Source organism: Camelus dromedarius, chromosome 22 (assembly GCF_036321535.1).
Source record: "Camelus dromedarius isolate mCamDro1 chromosome 22, mCamDro1.pat, whole genome shotgun sequence".
In the NCBI taxonomy this organism is placed as follows: Eukaryota; Metazoa; Chordata; class Mammalia; order Artiodactyla; family Camelidae; genus Camelus; species Camelus dromedarius.
Window position 1 is genome coordinate 13,156,517 of NC_087457.1, and position 19,504 is coordinate 13,176,020.

Here is a 19,504-nt window from a genome sequence, read left to right on the forward strand (position 1 = left end):
TATGTGTGCGTGTGTATGTGTGTGTGTGTTTGTGTTTGGGGTGGGGGCGGTGGGAATGAGGGGAACAGAGAAGAGAAAAGCAGGGATCTGTGCTGGGTGTGGGAAGGACACGGCACTGAGTCAGGAGGACCCGTTCTAGGACTGACATGGCCCCTAACATCCTGGGGTATCTCATCTCTGGGGTCAAAATGGGGCCCTGCCTGCCCCCTGGTTTGTGAATGCATGAGAATGAGTGGGGGGGTGGGGTGCCTCAGGGCACTCAGTTTCCGGGTCCTCAGCTCTGACTTTGACAACTGCAGATGGAGATGAAAATTGCCTTGGGTCTTGGATGGACTGTAATGCAAGCTGGGAACAGGGCTAGGGACAGAAGGAAAACTGAACTGTGGCCCTGCATGTTCGATTCCTCAGTTTCCCCACAAAGACTGCCTTTTCTGCCACTTAACAGCACCTTTGCTGTGGAGATGCAGGCTGCCTCAGTTGGGGGACCCCTGGGCAGGATCACCAAAGGGTGACCATCACCGTCCTTCTGTGCCCTTGGCCTTGCTGGCGTGTGGCACCTTTCCGAGCATGGTGGCCTTTCAGCCGAGCCCCCACCCCCTTTGCAGGGAAGTGGGTTCTTTCCCTGGCGTGGGTGGCAGACGCTGGCTGCTTTGCTTTCCCTCTCTGGCTCCACAAGTCTCTCCCAGTTGCCTGCTCTGGTTCCTTCAACTTCCAAAGATAAATAAATAGTGATTGCAAATGGAGGTGGGGAGAAGGGGACTGGCCTCCCACAGCAGGAGCCTGAAGCAGGGCAGGCCGCAGGGGCTGGGCCTGCATTCCCAGGAAGGGGTGTCACAGAGCCACGGCCCACAGGCAGGTCTGCCACCCAGCCCTCCTGCTCACAGGCCAGGGGGCTTCTCAGAGACAAGAGCAGAGGAGGCCTCTGGCTTGGGTTACACAGCTTTTCTGTCATTCCTTTTTTTGCAAAAGGAAGACACTTTAAATCCAGAAAGGAATTCCATTTAAACACCCGCTGTCTGAGGCTGAATCGAAGCCAAATGACATTTAATGAGGCGATGCTTGTCTACAGGTAAGAATGAGGTATGAGGTGGAGACATTTACAAAACCCTGTCCCATCCTATTGATCATCACTTTTGGCCTCTATCCCACCCAGGAAAGTGAGTGGGGTTACTTCCCCGTTTTATAAGTAGGGATGACAAGAACGAATCATTGAGTGGTGAAGAGCCAGGGGTGGGAACTCACCCTCCAATTCGTCTTTAATGCTCTCTTTTCCTGAGCAACTCCAAGCTTCGTCCATACAAAGCTTCCTGGTTATCAGTCCTCAGAGGCGTGGGGTGGAATGGATGAGTTGCCTCCACGAGATCTTTTTGTTTTGAAGTTTGTCTGAGATAGAAGGATGACTCAAATTTATTTCCCAACCTCAGGGTATCTGATTAGGAAGCTTCACCCTGATAGCGTGTGATCGGCTCTTACTACAGTAGGGATAAGGCACCGTGGTTAATAGGGACTGAATAATCCTGATTGAAGCGAGGTGGGGGCGCTTACCAAAAGTGTAGTTCAGTCTAGGGCAGAAGTGTAACCACCTGATTCTCCTAGACCGTAATTATCCCCTTGCGAGGCTGGGGTTTCACATCCTCTAAGCCCCTCGCTAAAGAAGCCTGCCTTTGCCAGGTGCTGGCTGCTAGTCAACCTCTCACCTCCAACCTCAAAGCCCATTCCCCTTTGTCAAGGAGTATTTGGGGTCTCTTACCCTGTGCTCGACCAGACCCTCCGCTCCGGGGGCAGCTGAGAGTGGAAGATGGGGTCAAGGTCACCGTCCCCGCCCTCTGGTTACCAGAGTGAGCACAGGAGAGTGTGCACATCAGGACAGCCAGTATCTACTTGAGTGCTTGTTACGTGCTGGGCACGTGTGACTACATGTTACAAGAATTAGCTCATTTTGTCCTCATAACAGGGTGAGGATGCCTGTTTTAATAGACAGGGAATTGAGGGGAAGAGGCATCTTCATAGTAACTTGCCCAAGGATACACAGCTCGGCAGTGCTAGAACCAGGATTTGAAGCAGGCACTCCGGACTCCAGAGTTCAAAGTTTTAACTGCCACGCTTTATAATTTCCAGGGGAGGAGAGGGCTTTCAACAATTACCCCAAGAAATTCCCTTACCTCCCCTTGAGGCCCCATGGATTCGGGGGGACAGAGCATTGCACGCAGAGGCCACAGCACGTGGAAGCAAAGTGGGAGAGCGGTGGCTGTGTTCAGTCCAGGGAGGGTTAGGGACCAGAGTGGCTGGAGCGTAATGAGCCAGGGGGAGACAAGAGCAGCGGTCACGGGGCCTCTGACCTCATCACGTGGGGTACTGTGGGCCACGGGCAGGACTTCGGATTTTATTCTCAATGAGAACAGAAGCCTAGGGGGTTTGAAAAGGGAATGATCTGATCTGAATTCGCCTTTTAAATCTCCTCCCTGACGACTCCAGTGGGAGGAGCACAGGGAGCAGGACACCAGTCCAGTGGCCACGTTGTGGCATCTCGGATGAGGGAGGTGGTGGGGGAGGCGAAGGGAGGCTGGACCTGGGAGCTGAGCGGGCGGAGCCTGAGTCCCATGGGATCCCTGAAACAACCAGAGGGGAGTGAGAAAAATGTGTCCAGAGCCACCCCTAGGTGTCTGGCTTAGGCTAAGAGTGGCATCACCTTTTGCTAAGCTGGTGAAGACTCAGGAAGGGTGTGATTTGGGGAAAGAATCAAGAGTCTGGCCCACTGCGATGCTCGGAGCTGAGGACCCAGCTTTCTGCTGTCACGGGGTTGGCAGTCCAGGAGGAGGGGCCGGGATGGCACAAACCAGGACACAGATGAGTCTATAACAACACTTTGTGCTGCACGTTGTGAAGGGAAGACGGCCATTTTAGAGAGAGTAATGGGGGTGGGCAGCACTTGGTTTCCACTGGGGATCAATTGGGAGAGGAAGTAAGGGCTAAGCTGTCTGGAGGATAAGCAGCCTGGCCAGGCCAGGAGGGAGGCTGGGAGCTTCCCTCCCCCTGTGCAGGGAGGAGCCTGAACACAGGACAGACCCCAGCTGTCAGAGGGAGTAAGGGAGAGGGTGGGAGGCTGCACCCTCCCCTCCCAACTCCGGACTCTCCCCCCTCCCCTCCCAACTCCGGACTCTCCCCGGCCAGCCCTTAGGCCCCTCTGAGCTCAGGGACAACGCACACCTCTCTTGCCTCGGGCCTCCCAGGTGGATCAGGACCCAGGAGGCCTCTTGTCAGGTCTTTCTGTGGCCGAGGCACCTAGCTTCCCACCTGGTCCTAAGGCTCCTTAGGGTCTATGCCCTGTTCTAGGAAACCACCCACCCCTCCATCCAGGGGCTGTTCCACCTACAGCCTGTTCTCCCCAGAGGCAGCCGAGAGGGTTAGGCCCAGTTGCAGGCCAGCACCCCTCTCCCTGAGCCCCACTGGGGTCAGAGGATTCAGGCCCGGGACAGAAGAGAAGCAGGAAGCAGGAAGCAGTTCTGGCCAAAAGAAGGGTGTGTGTGTGTGTGTGTGTGTGTGTGTGTGTGTGTGTGTGTGTGTGTGTGTGTGTGTGTGTGTGTGTGTGTGTGTGTGTGTGTGTGTCTGGGGGTGGCTGGGGGCAGTGGAGGGGAGAGATGGTGGCGGGATGCCAGCATTTTACACAGGTGTGTGGGCGTGTGGCTTCAAGGTTGTAGAAAAGAAAATACGGGCAAGAACAGGGTGCCATTTATCGAGGCCCTTGGGCACTGAGCACTCTGTGTGCAGCGTTTTTCTTCCACCCTCACCACTGCCCCAGATGTCTGTGTACTTCTCTCTCACCGATGAGGACGTTGGCACTCAGGTTAAGTAACGTGTGTGTGTGCACGTGAGTGTGTGTGTGAGTGCGTGTTGTGTGAGTGCGTGGCTGGGAGGGCCCTCTCGGCCTCCCTCCCTTCTGCGCTGTAACAGGGGTGCTCAGTGGAGCAGCTGGGTGGCCCCAGCTCTCCGGACGCCCTCCCACTCCACCTGCCATCTTGCACTGTGGTGGGCCAGTCAGGCAGGTGCCCCCCTCTGATCTCCCTGACCCCCCTGACCCAGGGCCGAGGAGCACTCCTGGGCCCCTCCCACCCCGGGGAGGCCTGAAGCAGCACTGAAGATGACAAGAGGAGCAAAAAAGCCGGTGGAGGAAGTTGTGGGAGTTATTCTGGGCAGGTGGAGAGGTGGAGGACCATCCAGACTAGCCTGCAGGGTTTGCTGGGCTGGGGTGGGGAAGGGCTGTCCCTCTGCAAATTGTGCAGCAGGGAACCCGAGGTTGAGGCCGACCTCACAGGTTTGTCTAGAGCTAAGCCAGCCCCCAGCCCTCACCACTATTTACAAAAATTATTTTTATCAAAGGAATACCGCATATGGTGAAAAAATGAAATAGCGTGGAAGAATTTATGATGAAAAGCCACAGCCTCCTTCCAGTCCTGCTGGCAGAGGTGGCTGTTACCCAGTCCTGCTTTTAGAAACAGGACACTACTCTTTGTAGAAACAGCCCCGGAAGGAGGCCTCGGACCTGAGGGAGAGTCCCTACCTGGGAGTGGGTTTGCAAATCCAGCATTCAAGAGCTTCCCCTCCCGGTGGCTCTCCTGAGATGCTCAAGCCTGATTCTCTGGTCGCTGTCACTGTCTCCGGGTACCACCGTCCTGTTCCCATGGGTCACTACCCACCGCCTGGAGTGGATGGGCAGCCCCTCCAGTCACGGGAGGTTGAGGGGCGCCTCAGAGAAACGCTCTCACAGCTGAGGCCAAGCAGTGGCCTGGCAGGGTGGATTTCTGATTTGCTGGAAAAGTCTGTCTTTGTCTGGAACCCAGACCCCTGGTGGCAGCTGTCCTGCTGATGCCTGTCTGGCCAGGGGCTCCCTCTGCTTCTTTTCCCTTCTCTCTGCTTTTCCTTCCCCTTCTTCTGCCCTCTTTGAGCATCCCCCTCTCCCTCTCTCCATCTCTCTCTGGATGGTCAAGGTCAGGCTTCTGTGCAAGAGATGGGCTCTAGTCCCTAAGACCTGTTGGGCTGCCTTTGGGCCCTGGGAGGCCGTGGAGCTGGAGGGGAGGCTGGGAGAAGCGCAGCAGAGGGGCCCTGGCTCTGGGCCTCCCGTCCCGGGGCTGCACTTGGAGAGGGAGGGTGTGTCCCTGGAGTCTCGACGCCCAGGGTGTGTGAGCCAGTGTCTAGTTTTGGTTTCACTCTGGGCTGATTTTGCTGTTTTTATGCCCCAGTCTCAAGCGAGGTTTTTAGTTTCAAGCTAGGGGGACCAGAAGAGGAGGCTTGGGTGTCCATGTTCGGCCAGCGTGTGAAGGGGCAGCTGGCCTTTCCCCCGCCCCACGTCCAGCCTCCTCCTGTCAGCTGTACCCGGTGAGAGACCCCGGAGCTTGTCAGACACTGAGAGCTCTAATCGCCTCTTGGAGGGTTCCCTTCCTCCTCGGCCTCCTCCGGGAATCATGTTTCGTTTATGAAGGCAGACAGTCCTTATCTGCTCCATCCATCAGAGCTCCGCCCCATTCCTCCATGGAGATTCAAACTGACCACAAAGCCCAGCCTGCCGGGTCCAGCCCGTGCTCCCCAACGGTCCTGAGCGTTCCCCGTGTGCTGGTTCCGTGCACACTTCACGTGCTGTATCTCGTTTAAATGTCACAAGGACCCCGTGAGACAGATGCTCTCAGTATCACCCGTATTTACAGATGAGGGAACCAAGGCAGGGAACTGCTGTCAGATCCTGGAGCAAGCCTCACAGCTGTGTGTGCGTGTGTGTACGAGTGTGTGTGCGCGCGCACACAGCTCCCCGCCCTCAGCGCAGTCCCTCTCCATCTATTTCTACAGCTCCTCTCCCTGCGAGTATGTTCCCCAACCCACTGCACAAAGTCCTTTTGATGCCTGGGTTCCCTGAAGTGGACACAGTGAGAGGCCTGTTCCCCGTTCCCCACCCCCGGCCCCCGCGAGGCCCTGGGACTCAAGCTCTCAGTGCCAAACGGCACAGTGGCTGCCAAAGGGGACCTGGGCCTCGCAGGTGAGCAAAGCCTGGCCGGGTACAGCCCACACCGCGGCCAGGGAGCCTGCCTGCTCGGCTTAGGAGACAGGCCGGCAATCCATCACCCAGGCACACGCGGCTGGCTGTGAGGCCTGGGGAGAGGAGGAAGGTGGCTCTCCCGTGGACCTTCTGGTCAGAAACCTGGAAATGGGAAGAGGACCACACCCAGGCCACATCATCTTCCCGCCAGTGGGGCTGCCCTGTACCAACAGCGCCCGCCCCCGAGGTCCCGCACTGACAGCAAACTCCCACCCGCCGACGGGCCCAACAGTAAAGCAAGGACACCTGGAGCCCTCAGGTTCGGGGCCCTTCCTGTCACCAGTGGTTTGTGGGGGAAGAGTGATGGGGGGGGTTACAGGGAAAGACAGAAACAGGATGCAGAGAGGAGAAAAGGGAGAGGCTGAGACAGCTGGGCTCACCCAGAAGCCAGGGAGGGACACCCCTCTTTCTCCCGCAGAGGAGATGCTCCCGCTTCGGAAATAAGTAGGAGGCAGGGAGGCTGAGGCAGAGGGTGAGATCAGGCTGGCTGGGGCTTCAGACCCCAAACAGCTGCTGTCTGGGCACGAAGGTGTCTGTGGGGAGCCCTGGGGGCCGGGTGGCAGCCACTGGAGCCTGTGGCCCAGCTGGTACCCCCTCCCCAGGGCCCCTGGCCCAGCTGAGGGGTGCCGCGGGCAGAGCTGACCTGCCTTTATCTTCCTCACACATTGAAACCATCAGGCCCGGCCCGTGAGCATCACGCCAAGCTCTGTCAACTAGACACACTGTGCTTTTCATCCAAACCAGACCTTCCCTCCTTCAGGCCCCCACTCAGGGGAGAGGGGGGCAGAGAGCACAGCCCTGGAGCCAATTTCAGAACTTTTTAAACGCCTGTCCCCTATTCTGCTATCCTCTCTGAAATGTTCACCAGGCCACCTTTCACCCTGGGCCCCGCCCTCCACCCTCATCCTCCAGAGGGCTTTTTAGCTGCTGCTGCAGAATCGGAGTTCGGGGGGCCCCAAAGTACAGAGCTGCTCCATCAAAGCAGAGAGGACGCCTCTGTACCTCTCGTTCTGGGGAAGCCAAATCAAAGGCAAACCCTGAATTCCTCTTGCTCCCGGCCAATAAAAACCTTGCTTCGGTGCCGGCTTCCTCTGCTGAAATCAGATATCCTGGCAATAAACAAGTCCGAAAGGCAGGGAAAAGCTCTTACTTTTTTCTTCTGATGAGTTTTGCTTCCTTTCAAAAAAGCTCTCTTCTATAACAAAGAGCAGAACTGCGCCCTCTCCCGCCCTGCACCCTGACTCCAGAATCCTAACCCCCCGGGGCTCCTGCAGGCAAGGGTGGGGCCTGGCCTCTGGAACACTTGATGGCTTTGCTTAAAGGCGGGTGGAGGAGAACAGGCTTACAGTGATGGCTGGGCTCTCAGTCTGTGGCTGCTGGGGACCGTCAGAAAACGGGGAGTGGAGTTAGGACAAACTGGGACCACTTTTTTCTAAGATCATCCTTCTGAAGTCCCCTCAGTGCACCGCAGGCTGTAAAAAGCCCAGTGACCTTGGGGTTTTGTGTTGAGTGCACAGTTGAGAAAGCCAGACAAGTTAGATCTCGAGGCCTCAGAGGGGCTGGGAGGGCAGAGGAGCTGGGGTTCTGCTTCCTAGCCTGGCTCCCCAGTCACCTCCCCGGCTCCCCCTCCTGTCCCTGTCCAGTCCTGGGGTAAGTGGTCCTCCTACGTGGCCTGCTGGGAGGAGCGCTCTCCCCAACGTGCAGACATTGCTCCCTCCCAACCCCATCCCCAAAATAGGTTTTTAAGTGACTTTGCTGTCAGAGATGCTATTCTGTTTGTTTTTCCTTTTGACACTATCTCTCTGGAGAGTTTCTGGTCAAGAGAATTATGTCGAGCCTGCAGATTGCAAGAGAATTGCGCCTAATGGGGAACAGACAGACAAGACACCTTTCATGTCCAGCCAAGTTTTTTTTTCACCCCTCCTCTTTCTCCCTCTCCCAACTTCTCATCTTCCCTTTTTGGCTTCAAAGTTGGCCCCAGTCTGTGCTAGTTTCTTCGGTACAGCTGGTGAATAAGGTCACACATTGATTTTATTTTGGAGATTGGCAGCTGGGTCAAGCTTAGCTCTGCTGGCGTGTGGGTGGGGGGAACACCAGCAGGAGCGTGGCCAGCCGGCGGAAAGAACCTCCGAGAAGGCGATCGGGACTCAGAGGGTGGCTTCTACTCCTTCGTGAGCTCAAAGCTCAGGAAACTTGAGCTTGTAAAATTCATTTTAAATCCAAAGAAGGTGCCGAAAGTACCCCCCACCTCTGTCTCCACTTCATACCATTTCAGCGCCTCTCTGCTGGACTTCAGAGGAAAGAGAGCGCTAGCTCTGAGGTCCCTTGAGACCTCGACGTGATCACAGGAGAGGAACTTAAGTTTAAGGGTCCTTGACCTTGTAAATAGCTACTCAACCTCACGCAGCCCGAGCATATACATACTGGGTGCCAACTGGGTGCAACTGGGTGTTGTTGATGCAAAGTGGGTGGAAAGAAAAGCCCCTTTCTTTACCTTTGCGCTTCTTGGAATGGGGGATGCAGATTAGTAAAACGTCCTGGTGGACAGCTGGATTCTTTCACCCTTAGTCACAAGGCTGATGTAATAGCATTCAACTGATTTCATGGTAAAGACAGTCAGTTCCCAGAGCAAATCATTTCAAGTGCACTACTGCACATCCATGCTAATCGCAGCCCTTCAGGAACTGGTGGGTGAGTCCTTCCTCCTGAATTCAGTGCTTCTATGGGAAGACCAGGGCCACCTTGTCTGAAGGACAAGGATGTCCTGAATTTTCAGAATGTCCCATTTGGTCTCCTTCCTCGTTGCCCAGCCTTGGGGAACAGACTTCACCGGCTGTCTAGCTCTGGGGACAGGAGGGGACAGTTCTGCTGGCTCTGAGGACTGCAGCCTAGGGCATCGTTTGAGTCTGTGTTAGGGAAGGCAAGGGGAAGGCGGATTCCACTCTGGCTGGGTTTAATTCTCTCCTTCCTCCTCATCCTTTCTGCTTGTAGTTTCCAAGTTTGTTCTGCCTGAAGATGTATCAGTTCTCCACAATGACTACAGGCTGAAAACATACATTTCTTTTACCATAATAAGGCTCTCTTAAATTAAGCTTATAAATCTAAGAATACGCTGCTTACTAATTATTAAAGCCTGAGACAACAAAAGATACCAGTGTGGTGTGGGGACCAAGCTCTGGACCAGGAATCAAAGGTCTTGAATTTATTTCTTGTCCTGCCACCAACCCACTCTGACCTCAGGCAAGGAGCGCACTGAACCTTCTCTGGGCCTCAGGGCCCCGTCCACAAAGGGACGCTGCCCAGTAGCCTAAATCACTCTACCAGCCGCTACAAGCGTAAAATGAGACGTCACAGGGGATGGTGATTTAGGGGCTGTGCGCTGGTCTGACCCGGGAAGGCGTGATGTTGTCACTCAGGAAACTCGCTGGGGATACTGTCACGGCCTTGATGAAGATCTGGGGGTACTCACGCCCGGTCCGTGTGACAAACGACAAAGTCAGATAAACAAACAAGGACCTACTGTATAGCACAGGGAACTATATTCAATATCTTGTAATAACCTTGTAATGAAAAAGAATATGAAAAGGAATATATATATGTATATGTGTGTAACTGAATCACTATGCTGTACACCAGAAATTAACACAACATTGTAAACTCACTACACTTCCAAAAAAAAAAAGGCCAAGTTACAATTTTGCTCGGTTTTCTTTCTGCCAAAGGTCCCTCCAGCCTGCAGCGGGCACATGGGACCAACGTACTTTGGCCTCCCTTCCTGATCTGGGTTTGAGTCAGCCTCCTGGGGCTCTCCGCCTTCTTGGCTTTCGATGTCCAGGCACGAGCCAGACAGCTCTCTGTTGCTAAGACGAGACCATTTTCTCCCAAAAGGTTCCACAGCCAATCTCAGAACCCTCAGCCAAGTTTGCAAAGAAATGAGGTGTGTGAGAGAACCTCGTGGCTCTGTGAGAATCAGCCGTATCACCTGGGAAACACTGCGTCCTCTCCAGCCTGTTTCTGCCTTAAGAGAAAGGGGTGGAGCCTCTTCAGAGGTAATTCGCAGACAGGGGAGCGCCAGCGCTCGCCCCGCGTTAGCCAACGGTGCCATCTAGCGGCGATTTAAAAGAGTTCCTCGCAGCAAGGGATAACCTTTAGTTTTGTAATTCCTGAAATGTCAACACTTCATTGTCTTGCCCTCAAAACGCAGAATCCCTCTTTCGTCCACGGTGTGGCTTTGGATGCATCTGTGACCCGAGGGAAGCCCTTCTCCAAAGGCAGCTGGTATGATGCCAGTGACGCGGCAGCTTCCTGTGGCTCCCCACTTCCCCCTCTATACTCACTCACTCCACCAGATCACAGAAAATAAATCTTTTACTTGCTTTGCAATTGGCACAGATGGCATCATTCAAACTCACATTTTTATTTAATAGGCTCTGAAATATCGCACTGTAGCTCTGACTGAAACAGTCCAGGAATCGTCACGGGTTAGGTTTTACAAAATTACATTCGGCAGCAGCATTGTGTTCTGGAAGTTATTTCATAAAATTAAAGCCTGGGGATTGAATAAATAAGAAAACCTCATCTAGAAAACAAACAACGACCCAGACTAAAGTCATCTGTTGTGACTATCTGAGAATTGCGCTTTCTGGTTTTTGAAGAGCTTGCTACTCAATTTAACAGTCAGAAAGAGTTGCAAAATTCTGGCTTATAAATCTGGTCGGGAGAGGAGGCTATAAATGTGCCTAAAAAGTGCTCCTCAGGAACAGGGACCTCAAAGCCAGGCCTTGTTGAAACTGTGACCCCGAACTGGCTTTGAAGGACCCTTTCATTTCTGGGATTCACTGGTCTTTGATAAGAGGCCGCTGTAACGGGAACTGCGGTGGAGAAGAAAGCGCATCACTCAATTCTCATCACTGTCAGGACCAGGGAGAAAAGCTCAAAGTCCTGTCTCTTGAGGAGGAGGTCAGAAAGGCCCAAGGCCCGCTTGTGTTAGCTGCCCTGTAATTTTCAGGGTCCACACCACAGGCTGGCCGATGACACAAGTCTCATCAGTACTATGTGGGTTTGGAGGATTAACTTCAGGCACTTCCTGAAGTTACCTGTACTGCTATTCCGCAGTAGAGATGTTCACTGGGTGGGGTGGAACCTGGGGGCTGAAACCGCACTGCTGTTATGCCTACTGCGAGGTGGTTCGTATGGACTTGCTAACAGGGCATTTCCTGTTAAAGTGGATGACAGATTCCCATCCCTCTGACTCTGGGAGGGTTATAGGTATCCATGATGGAGTTTGAACCTGGGAAGGGCATTCGTGGGTTGGGTGGTGCCTCTGGGCAGAGTTCAAGGCTGAACTCAACTCCTGGCTGCGGATCTGGTATCCGTTCTGCAGACACGTCTGGATTTCTCAAATCCAATCCATAGCCACCACTTGAAGCAAGCTTCCTGAGTCAGACACTCAGTGAGATGGTTTCCATCAATGCACACAGTCCACACAGTCGTCAGTGTGCTCTCTCCAGGTGGCCAGGAGGGTGTGGCTGTGCTGTAACGTAGGGGACATCGACCATCGATGTGGAAACCCAGGTGAGTGCATAGCTTGCCTCTGTGGACCCAGCCCACGGGCTGAGCCCCGCTCAAGGCGTGTGCGCTGGGGCCTTCAGCTCTGCTGTGGGCTTGTCCAGGGTGGCTTTCTTTGAGTAATCTCGCTCTCCAAAAATGGTGCTTCCTATGCGGACATTCGTAGATCCTACTTCGATCTGTGGAAGTGAGTACCGAGGGCTGAGTTGAAAAGACTGAAATGCAGCAGATGCCTCATTCGAGAGGCTTCTGGAAAAAGAATGAAGACGCAGCAAGGACGAGGGGGCACTGGTTCTCCCTGGCGGCAGTATGACCCCCGACACGGTGTGTAAGAAATAAGTAAGGATTTCTTTGGGTTTCGCAGAGACTGGGGACTGTGACTGGCACTTAGCAGGGAGGGGACAGGGACAGCAGACGGGGACAGAGTTGCACCACGAGGAGCTGTCTTCCAGCCCATTCCCTTTTCTCATGAGTCGTGGCCACGTAGATGGAAAAACCTCCACGTAATTGAGCACTGATTTAATACATTTAATACATTCTCCTATTCCAGAGTAGGGACCAACGTTTACTGGGTGGAGTGCAAACTAGGGACTGAAACCACCTCTGTATACCCAGAGGGAAGTTTAAACTCTGACCTGGGGGACTTTATCAAGTTATTTAGTGCTCCGGGAGACTGCGGATTTGCGCTGCCAACACAGCACACGTACATCAGTATATATTTACAGCTGCTGCCTTCACGGTGAACCTACATGAGCCTTCAATCATCAGCAGACTTCATCGTGACTGACTGACACATAACCAAGCCCAAGCATGTACATCGTGAAATGTCCTTTTAAAAACCTGTCGTTTAATTTCTTCTTATTTTCCTTTAGATTCCACTGTGTTTTAAAGAATTATGTGTCAGGCTAGAATTTCTATACATTTTCATTTCAAAAGAGAAGGGGCTGGGGGACATTAGAGTGGGGGGTGGGGAACCATAGCTACTGGGCGCCCTGTTGCTACAGTGAAGCATTTCAGAGGTTTCTCCAGCAAAAAAGGACTCTTGCTGTGGCCTTTGGGACCCGACGTTGAGGCCCCCGCGGGCGCCCAGGAGGAACTTACCGCGTGCTGGAAGTCGGCGGACATGCCCATGCTCAGCTCAACCTGGTCAGCAGGGACACTCAGCCTTCCACACAGCTCCTCCCGGAGGGACAGTAACACCTGCCAGAAAGACAAGCGCGATGCCCATTTTATCCCTGTCTCCTCTGAGGACGCCTGAGAGTGGCTGGATCTGAATATCTCTGACAAAGATGACTTCTTGATTCCTCATGGTCTCAAGGCCCATCAAAATCACCAGAAGTTATGGAAAGGGTTTTTAGCGAATTCTCTGACTTTCAAGGAAATGGGTAGTCATTGGAGAGGAGGCTGGAAACCCCCTTCTCTAAAGACCGTGTCAGGCAGGTTCAGCCCAGCTGAGAAAGATCTGCGGGGGCTTGGGACCTGCTCCGTTCTCCACACGAGAAGGGCTCAGGAGAGGGTGGTAATGTCTGGGATGTCTGTGGCGTGAGCAGCCAGCCCTGCTGCAGCGCCTCACTGGATGCTTCCCCATCCCAGCCCCGACTACCTGGAAGTCTGGATTCGGTCCTTGACTGAGATCGTGCCCAAAGCTTCCTATGGTCATCAGCCCCACGAACTCCAGGCTGGGGCACTTGGCGTTGATGTGTTCCACCATGGCCACCGTCTCTGAAGGGAGCAGGCCGTGCTTGCCTTCACAAAAAGAAACAGAAGACACGCCCACAAGATGTTTTAAGAAGCCAGACGCAAGTTCTCTTCCTGCCCCCTCCTATGAGCAAGGAGGCGACTCTCAGACAAGGGGACCTCCGTTTAAAAAAAAAAAAAAAAACCTCAACCCCCCCCCCCACAAAAACCCAAACTCCACCAAAACAAACACAAAAACAAAACAAACAAAAATCCAAAGCACACAATCCCCTTCTTGATTCCCCTTACCTCCCTCCTCAAAAATTAAGAAGTAACAAATCATGATGTGTTAGAGAATTACATGCGGACTGGCTGGGACGTCACCATGCCACCGAGACCCTACATACAACAGCTAACTTAAATGTCTGTGGTTTCCTCCTGTGATCGGAGCTCAAATGCTTCCACCCACCATTCTTCCTGAGCCCCGACCATCCTAGGGGAAGAAAACCCTCAGTCCAGGTCTGGTCACTTACTCTCCTCTCCACTGGTGTTAATTTGGACCATAACCTTTAACCTTTCGAGAGCACCTTTCTTCTGCCATGAACTGTTCACTCTGTCTGCCAGCTTCACAGAATCCACTGTTTCCAGCATGAAGAGATTGGGGACAGCTGTGACGAGAAAGAGGCAAGGTCATTCTTCATTCACCCACTCACGACAAGCAACACCCCACCAATCTTTTCTTGGTGGATGGAAAAGTGATTTCCCAGGAAGAAAAAAGTTAAGTCTCAGTTCTACTAAGAATACTGATGGTACAGGTTTGCTAGACATGTGCTCAAATGTTGCAATGCTGTCTAATTGCAAAAGACAAACGAAGACAGGGAAGCAATGACACACCGCCGTCAACAGGCACATGTATCCGTCCACATACTTCAAGAAGCTGGTAATTCAGAGAAATACAAATGAAAACTACCATGAGGTGTCACCTCACACCAGTCAAATGGTCATCATTTAAAAGTCCACAAACGATAAATGCTGGAGAGGGTGTGGAGAAAAGGAAACCCTCCTACACTGCTGGTGGGAATGTAAATTGGTGCAGCCACTGTGGGAAACAGTATGGAGATTCCTTAAAAAACTAAAAATAAAGATACTGTATGATCCAGCAATCCCATTCCTGGGCATGTATCCGGAGGGAACTCTTAATTTGAAAAGACACCTGCACCCCAATGTTCACAGCAGCACTATTTACAACAGCCAAGACATGGAAGCAACCTAAATGTCCATCCACAGATGACTGGATAAAGAAGTTGTGGTATATTTATACAATGGAATACTACTCAAAAAAGAATAAAATAATGCTATTTGAAGCAACATGGATGGACCTAAATGAAGTGAGACAGAAAGAGAAAGAAAAATACCATACGATATCACTTATATGTGGAATCTAAAAAAATGACATAAATGAACTTATTTACAAAACAGAAACAGACTCACAGACTTAGAGAACAAACTTATAGTTACCAGGTAGGGGAAGTGGAGGGATAAATTAGGAGTTTGGGATTAGCAGATACACACTACTATATATAAAACAGATAAACAACAAGGTCCTACTGTACAGCACAGGGAACCATATTCAATACCTTGTAATAACCTATAATGAAAAGAATATGAAAAGGCATCTATGTATGTCCACGTATGACCGAAACATGATGCTGTACGGCAGAAATTGACACAGCATTGTAAACTGACTAGACTTCAGTAAAAAAAAAAAAAGAAGCTGATAACCATAGAGATTACACATGGCAGGCCTGATCTGGTTAAATCTCGGTTCAAACTGAAACAGGCCAAGGTGACAATAAGGAAGGGATAATCAGGGAAAGCCGAAGTGCCCCCCCGGCATGACATCCCCACATTCTCCAGCTTCCTGGGATGGGGGTGCTCTTACTCAACAAGAACATCAGAACCACCCACCCTCTGACAGCTCAGGGAGATGCTGAAGTCATCAAAACCACGTTCTTTCCCAAAGATGCATGTGACATGAAGTATTGGTCTTGCCTCAGATTAAAAAACAACAAAACAGAAGCAACATTAGCAGCTTACTTTTAATAAACACTGAAATCCTCCAGGCAATATGTTAATCACCTTATACGTATTATTTCTTTTCTTTTTTTTTTTCAAATAAGTAGAGTTGATTTACAACACTGTCAGTTTCAGGGGTACAGCAAAGTGTTTTCCACAATGGCTGCACCAAACTTCAATCCCCCACCAACAGTGTAGGAGGTTCCTTTTTCTCCACACCCTCTCCAGTATTTATTATTTGTAGACTTTTTGATGATGGCCATTCTGATTTTGATTGTTGTGATGGTTTCGCAAGTACAAACAGATGCCAAAACTTATCAAACTGCATACTTTGAATATATGCAATTTATTGTAAGTCAATTACACTTCAATAAAGCTGTTTCAAAAAATAAATACAGGTTACTTTAATTTTGACACCTTGAGAGAAATAAGTATTCAGTTACTTAAGCTCTCCACCTGTGCCATGCAGTTAAGTTTTCCTATAGTTAATTCTTATTTTTACATTATTTACTGTATTTCACTGTATACTGTATTGTACTATTATATATTATACTTGCAGTAGGTTGCATTTGTACTACTGTATATTATTATATTTTATTTACTGTGGCCTTTTATTTAAAGGGAAAAGGACAAAAAATGTTTTCTTTGCCAGCCGAAAAATTTTAAGGGCTTCAATTCCTTATAATTTATTTCAAAGACCACCAAAAACTACCTAACGTGAGGTAGGGTAGGTTTCCAAGTTTATATTACCCAGTCAGTTGTGAGTTCACTCTCTTCCTGTCATGATGTTTTCTCCTTATACTAAGAACTAAGATTTCTTTCCTACAAGAAACTGCAAAGCACAAATGGTGAATTAGGATTACTCTAAAATCTGTTCTCTCTTCCACAGAAGGTACTGTGATACATTGATGAGGAAATTTTGTCTTCATATTTAGGGTTTCATCTTACCCATCAATTTGTTGACATTTTGTTTCTGTAGATGGCCAATGAAGTGCCATTTGATCTCAGGACACGAAGACAGAATCTGAAAGAGGTAAACATGTTTGACTCCAACACGTGTGGGGGCCTTGTTGGCTCAGATACTTTGCACATTCCTTTCTGACCTTTCCTGTCTATGCAATAAACCACCATCACCATCTTCCGGCAGGTTCCTGAGGATACTGACAGAAAAACCCAAGGCTTCTTCTGTTCATTTCTCTTCCATGTTCCCCTCAGCGTCCTCTTTCCTCCAGATATTTCCCATTAAGAATGAACCGATTAAAGCTTTCAAATCTCAAAAGGATCCACGATTAAAGCAAGCTCCTAAAATCACCCTTTTCAAATAGCCACAAAGGAGAAAAATATGGTCTCAATAAAGAAAGAAAATCTAGATGAGAAATATCTGGGGCTCAGAAGAATGTAGACATTTCTACCTTCAGCCTGACCTCCAGCTCTGAAACTCAGCCACCAACGTGGGTCTCATTTTCAACTGAAGAGCCAAGATTTAGGTACAAACTAAAGAATTCAGATTCCACTTACTTTAGGATTGGATGCTTTTTCGAGCAGTTCCTGAACCTAAAGGGTAAAAACAGAATGAGTCAGAAGCCAGGCAAACATGACTCTTCCAAGGGCAGTTTGGAAAAGGGCTCTTACGTAGTTCTCCCCAAAAGTGCGCTGGCCATGATTGTAGGCCTCGATCACCATGTCTGCAGGTTTGGTTTTGCTGACCGCTACTACCCGGGGCTGGATGGCTGGAAGTTCCTGCCAAGAGGGAAAGAGCCAGATGAGTGAACGTCTGGGAATATTATCCCAATGAGTCTTAGAGGCTAACTTGGTAGAGGAGATCTGCACAGGTCTTTAACTTGGCATTTGGTAAGATCCATTTTTCTCCTACTGCAAGGAGATCAGTATCAAATAATGTTGATCAAATGTCTACCGTATGCACGGAGTCTAAATCTAATGTTAGCCACCTTAATATCTAGTGAGAGACTTTTCTCTCTCAGGAGAGCTGGGCCAGCAGGTAAAAGAGCAGTTCCTTAAAGTGTGGCCTTGGACTGACTGCGGCAGCACCATCTGGGTCCCACTCCAGACCCACTGGATCTGCATCTCTGGCTGGAGTCTCAGAATCTCCTTTAAAACAACCTCTCCAGATGATTCTCTTGCGTAACAAGGTTGGAGGTTTAAGAATCACGTCATTAAGGGAGGGCATCACTCTCTGACCAGAAAGGAGGCCATCTCTGGCTTCTGAAACCCCAAGATTAACCGTTTTGGGAAACTCACCCCGGTCCTGGTGTAACGATTCATATTGCCCACATACCCTCTCAAAAGCAACCCACCTAGTGTAACTCTAATTTACTGCTCAGTCTGATCGAGAACCAGTGGCAGAGTTGAGGCAGGGACACCGAAGATGCTGCACTCAGGATTAGGCCTCTTGACCCCCTTGCTCATGGCCATTAAGTAAAAAGCAGGGCTTCCCTGCATTCTACTGCAACCAAATTGAGATGGAGAAGAGACTCACCCATCCCCATCTAGCTCAGTGTTCATGCACCCCATCACCCTCTGGGATTTTTACGAAATCACAGGGCACTCAGAGGGCCTGAGGAGTTCAATCAATCAGCAAAGAGTTTCCCCTTCCTTCTGAGGGCTGCTGCCAACCTTTCATGGGGCATGTCAGAACTCTTAGGATTATGCTGATGCACGGACAGTTTCCAGAGGAAAATGGTGGAACAGGCAGCCCGTCTGCCTGAGAGCTACACTGGGAGAACCCCCTAGTGTGATGTTTACTAGGCGAATCTCTAGCTTTTTCTTGGGGAATCACAAACATTAATGCCAGAAGGGAGCTTAGAGCTTTCTGAGCTTTCCACTGCCAGTACAGGTGAGGAAACTGAGGGCCCGAGTAGTTAAGTGACTTGTTCCAGGTAATTAACAGCATAATTACTTAATTAACAGCCTAATTAATCTAATTAACAGCCAAGGAAAGGCTGTACTAATACAGGTCTTCTGTCTCCAGGCAAGCATTCTGAGCTCTGATGCCATAAATCCTCGGCCAGGGAAACCTTTGACCTCTATTCAAGTCTGTCTCACTCCACACCGTTCACCTTAAACTTGCACCGAGGAGGGGCAGATATTGATCTCTGGTCTAATTAAATTCCAAGAGGAGACAAAATACACATATGAAGGAAAAAAAAACTCCCCTTAAACTAGTTGAGATTGGATGTCAGTTCCCTCCTGCCCCAAACGAGCAAGTGCAGCTCTGGTGCTTCCAAAAATCTGGTCAATCCACCCTCTCCGCCTGCAGGTGAAACTGACATTTAGTGACTACTAGCTAAGGCGCTGCCACACACGTGATCTCCGGCTGATCTGGCCTCTTCTGGGCGCTTCCTTAGTGGACGTCGTCTCTTACAGCCTCTGGGCACAGGCATGGGACGGGGAAGGGTCTTGATACCTGGAGACTGGTCATTTTCCCGGGGCAGCAATACCTTCTGTTTCAACTGAGCCTACCTCCAGAAAACCTGACAGACTCGACGCGAGGTCGCTGAGGAAGTCCTTTCCTAGCCTTCTGGGGGCTCTGCAACCTGCGCCAATGCCAAGGCGGCGGGCAGATCCCGCCCCTCCGGGAGACCCCTCTGCGTCACCGTGACGACCCATTCCCATGCAGGTGTCCCCCTTCCTCAAAGCGGCCGCCCAACGTCCCCACGCGGTCCCCTTCCTCACCCGCGGCCGCCGCGCCACAGCCTGCTGCACGCGCTCGTTCACTGCCCGCAGAGCCAACCCGATTCCCAGCTCCGCCGACATACTGCCAGCTCTCCACATCCCCCAGGGACCAAGGTCCAGCCCCGGACCCTCAGCACCCTAGGCTGAGACCCCTTCCGGTCCCGCCCAGCTCACGTCTCCGAGTGGCCCAATCACCGCTCACCACCAAGTCGTCTCAGCCAATTGTCGGCGCGGAGGCGGGACTTTGGCCGTGTGGCAAGCGGCCCCGCCCCCCTCGGCAGCGCCATCTTGGGGAGGTCACCGCGGAAAGCAACGGGCTCGAGCGCGTGGGCGCTCTTTTTGTCATTCCGGGGCCGCCCCGCGGGTCTTCTACGTCAGCCGCCCGCGCCGTTCGTGCCGCCCCCG

At 51.3% G+C, this 19,504-nt stretch overlaps 1 protein-coding gene across 2 annotated transcripts; it reads right to left on the reverse strand.

Moving 5' to 3' along the window:
• Nucleotides 1–1,049: 1,049 nt before the first annotated feature.
• PLPBP (pyridoxal phosphate binding protein) lies at nt 1,050–19,260 on the reverse strand. 2 transcript variants are annotated; one of them, XM_064477466.1, is made up of 8 exons: nt 19,100–19,260; nt 17,039–17,146; nt 16,925–16,960; nt 16,355–16,430; nt 13,864–13,998; nt 13,257–13,399; nt 12,755–12,853; nt 1,050–1,383 (listed from the first exon to the last, which is right to left on the reverse strand). In XM_064477466.1, exons 1-8 carry the CDS (start codon nt 19,196–19,198, stop codon nt 1,315–1,317), a joined length of 765 nt encoding a protein of 254 aa, XP_064333536.1. In that variant the 5' UTR covers nt 19,199–19,260; the 3' UTR covers nt 1,050–1,314. The 2 variants fall into 2 exon arrangements, with proteins under 2 accessions (XP_064333536.1, XP_010979430.1); XM_010981128.3 differs by lacking the exon at nt 1,050–1,383 and adding an exon at nt 10,436–11,832.
• Between the last annotated feature and the right edge of the window lie 244 nt (nt 19,261–19,504).